At 64.5% G+C, this 3684-nt stretch overlaps 1 protein-coding gene across 1 annotated transcript; it reads left to right on the forward strand.

The window, feature by feature from the left end:
- The first annotated feature begins 69 nt into the window (after positions 1 to 69).
- On the forward strand, positions 70 to 3476 carry LOC146601509 (heterogeneous nuclear ribonucleoprotein A1-like). Its single transcript, XM_085304450.1, has 10 exons — positions 70 to 294; positions 842 to 988; positions 1339 to 1549; positions 1633 to 1725; positions 1833 to 1925; positions 2200 to 2271; positions 2513 to 2686; positions 2811 to 2933; positions 3082 to 3144; positions 3387 to 3476. Exons 1-9 carry the CDS (start codon positions 70 to 72, stop codon positions 3135 to 3137), a joined length of 1194 nt encoding a protein of 397 aa, XP_085160576.1. The 3' UTR covers positions 3138 to 3144; positions 3387 to 3476.
- Positions 3477 to 3684: the final 208 nt, after the last annotated feature.

Here is a 3684-nt window from a genome sequence, read left to right on the forward strand (position 1 = left end):
TGGGCCTGAGGGTGGCAGTGGAGGGGTTTTGGGGGATCTCTCTGGGCCTGCAGAGGGGATTTGGGGGTGATGGGAGCTCCCTGGATCTGGGGGAGTAGGGGCAGCTCAGGCAGGGAGACCGCGCTGTCGGCGGCGTTAGCCTCTGCTCACTCCCCCGTCGCTTTCTTCCCCTACCAGTCTCCCAAGGAGCCCGAGCAGCTGCGCAAGCTTTTCATCGGCGGCCTCAGCTTCGAAACGACAGACGAAAGCCTCCGCAGCCACTTCGAGCAATGGGGCACGCTCACCGACTGCGTGGTAAGGCCTGACCCSCGCCTTTCCGCCGCGCGCGCTGCGAGGCGCCCTGCGTCACCTTGGCCTCCGCCGCCGGCGTCGAAGGGGCAGAGGAAACCGCCGGGCTCCCACCTCCGCGTGCGCACGAGGACGGGCAGGCGTGCTTCAGCCCTCTCGGGCTCCGGCTGCAACTCCTGTGGGGGAACTCGGTTTTCTAGGGGTGCTGGACCGGTGTTTTCCACGCTGGCACAACACCGGCGGGCTCAAAGCGCGTTTATGCGGGCTAAGCAGAGAGCTGCCGCTTTGGGTAGAGCGAATGTTTGCCTGGGCCGGGAGCTGCCCTGTAAAAAGGGAAGATGAAGGTGCCGAGGGGCAGCGTAAGGGTGGAGCGAGCCGCGGCCCCAAAACATCTCCGGGTTTCCCTGATCCGTGACGTAGGAGCGTCGCAGGGCAGCTGCTTCGTGCTGGTGTCTTCGAGGAGAGCGGGGCGCGTGCCGCCCGGTACCCGGCCGAGCTGGGACCCCCGTTCGCTGCTGGCCGCTCCTCGCCTGACGCGGGTTTCTCCTCCCAGGTGATGCGAGACCCAAACACCAAGCGCTCGCGAGGCTTCGGCTTCGTCACGTATTCCTCGGTCGAAGAGGTCGACGCCGCCATGAAYGCCAGGCCGCACAAAGTCGACGGCAGAGTTGTTGAACCAAAGAGGGCCGTGTCCAGAGAGGTAGGAACCSGCCCCGAGGCTCGCGGCGGGGCTCCGTGGGGACCGCTGGGCGCCCAAAACCGTCACTGCTGCGACGGGACGTGTCCGACCGGTGCCGGGAGCTCCTCTGAGCCTTGTGGTTCTCCAAACAGYCCCGAAACGCTCCTGGATTTTGCTTTTAAGGGCTGAAGGGACCTGGCGGAGCGCTGGGATGCCGTTCCGGGCTTAAACGCCTCGCTGCGGGCTCGGCTGAGAGCGGAACTGCGCTTCGGAGCGCTGCCGGGCGGCTGGGGTCGCAGCGCGCGCGGGTCCTGGTGCCGAGGACGGACCCCGGGGCTGCCCCGTCTCCAGCCGGCGCCTTGTTCCCGCAGGACTCGCAGCGGCCCGGCGCCCACCTCACAGTCAAGAAGATCTTTGTGGGCGGCATAAAGGAAGACACGGAAGAGCATCACTTGAGAGACTATTTCGGTCAGTACGGCAAAATCGAAGTCATCGAGATCATGACGGACCGCGGCAGCGGCAAGAAGAGGGGCTTCGCTTTCGTCACCTTCGACGACCACGACTCCGTCGACAAGATAGTCAGTAAGTCCGGGGCGGGGCGCCGGAGGCGGGACGGGGCGTCCGCCTCGACGGCGGCCTCCCGAACGCCGCCTCCTGCCCCGCAGTTCAGAAATACCACACTGTGAACGGGCACAACTGCGAGGTGAGGAAAGCCCTCTCGAAGCAGGAAATGGCCAGCGCTTCGGCCAGCCAGAGAGGTGAGCGCTCGAATCTCTTCGCCAGCTCCCCTCCGCCCCCGAGCTGACGCCAGGCGTTACTGTCTGCGCTGTTCCTAAAGGCTGTCCCCCTCCGCCCCCTCTCCTAGGCCGCAGCGGCTCCGGCAACTTYGGCGGCGGCCGCGGAGGCGGCTTCGGCGGTAACGACAACTTCAGCCGCGGCGGCAACTTCGGTGGCCGTGGTAAGTGGCTCGGACGCGGGGTGGGGTGGGGGGTGGAGGTGATTGGGGACGCGCCGTCGGCCCGGGACGCGGCTCGGACCCGGGTCCCTCTTTAACGGCTCCGAATAACCGCCACCGCTCCGGCTGCCACCGTTCCCGGCTCCTGGCGACGGCGGAGCGCCTCTCTTCCCTCCACGCCGGGCCTGCGGCGTTCGGAGCCCGACTTCTCTCCGACGGCTTAAACCACCCGGCCCCTGCGTGGACGGACTGAACACAAAAGGTTTGTTCTTTTCAGGTGGGTTTGGTGGCAGCCGCGGTGGCGGTTATGGAGGCGGTGGAGACGGCTATAATGGATTTGGCAACGACGGTAAGGCCAGAGGCGGGGGGATTTCGCGCCGCGGGCGCCCTGAGCGCGCCCGAGGACGCCAGCCCGGCCCCGTGGCCTAGCCCAGAGAGCGGACGCAGCCGACCGCAGCGGGGTGGCGAGGTTGGGGAGGAGAAAAAAAACATATTAATTAAAACAAACCGCTCGCCGCAGCGCCGAACCCGGAGCCCAGCCGCCCCGCGCCGGCTCCGGGAAGCTCAGCGGCTTCCTCCTCCTCCCGCAGGTTACGGCGGCAGCGGCCCCGGCTACTCCGGCGGCAACAGAGGCTACGGCGGCAGCAGCACCTACGACGGTTATAACAACGGAGGCGGCGGCTTCGGCGGCGGCAGCGGCGGCAGACGTCCCGCGCGGGGGCCGGCGCTGGCCGTGCGGAACGGCCTTTCCGAAGCCGGGACGGGTAAGACCCTCCTGCCGCCCCCCGCCGCCCCCCGCACGCGATTCCCTTCCCCGTCCCGCCCCGCGCACGCGATTCCCTTCCCATTCCCGCCTCGAACGCCGCCGCCTTCCTCTTCCCTCCACAGGCAGCAACTTCGGAGGAGGTGGGAACTACAACGATTTCGGCAGTTACAACAATCAGTCGTCCAATTTCGGCCCCATGAAGGGGGGCAACTTCGGGGGCAGGAGCTCGGGGCCGTACGGAGGCGGTGAGTGACCCCCACCCACCTGCCTACCGCAGCTTCCTGACTTCCCCCGGGCAGCCGGGGAATCCTGCGCCCTCCTCGCGCCGGTGCTTTTTATTTCGGGGAACGTCCTGCCGTGCCCGCCGCGTGACGCCCGCGTCTCTCCCCGCAGGCGGCTACGGCAGCTCGAGCGGAGGCGGCAGCTACGGCGGCGGCAGGAGGTTTTAACGCCCAGGTAAGCCCGGCCCGGAGGCGCCGCCGGCGCTCGGATCGCGACCGCGAAATAACCGAGCGAGTCCAAAGCGCTTTATTATTTAAAAAAAAATAAAATAAAAATAAATAAAAATCCGTAACCGCGGTCGAAAGCTGCAGCTGTTTGAATCCCGTCAGCCGTGCGTGGGGACGAACTCGCTATCGGATTGTAGCCTTGAGTCTCGAATGTGCTTTAGATTAACTTTATTCCATGTTATTCAACAGGAAACAAAGCTTAGCAGGAGAGAGGAGAGCCAGAGAAAGGACAGGGAAGCTGCAGGTTACAACAGTTGTGAACTCAGCCAAATCACAGTTGTGGCAGGGGGTAGCTGCTACATGAAGACATGTATTAGACAAAAGTCTCCTTTGCGAACAGGACTGTATTTGTGACTAATTGTATAACAGGTTATTTTAGTTTTCTGTGCCGTGGAAAGCATTCCTACGAGGGCTCCCGGGAGCCTCGGTTTTATTTGCGCACCCGTGCTGTCGATTGCTAACTGTAACAGATCATGACGCTGAATAA

This window comes from Rhea americana, unplaced genomic scaffold (assembly GCF_003343005.1).
Source record: "Rhea americana isolate MKP2758 unplaced genomic scaffold, rheAme1 scaffold_1008, whole genome shotgun sequence".
Lineage (NCBI taxonomy): Eukaryota > Metazoa > Chordata > Aves > Rheiformes > Rheidae > Rhea > Rhea americana.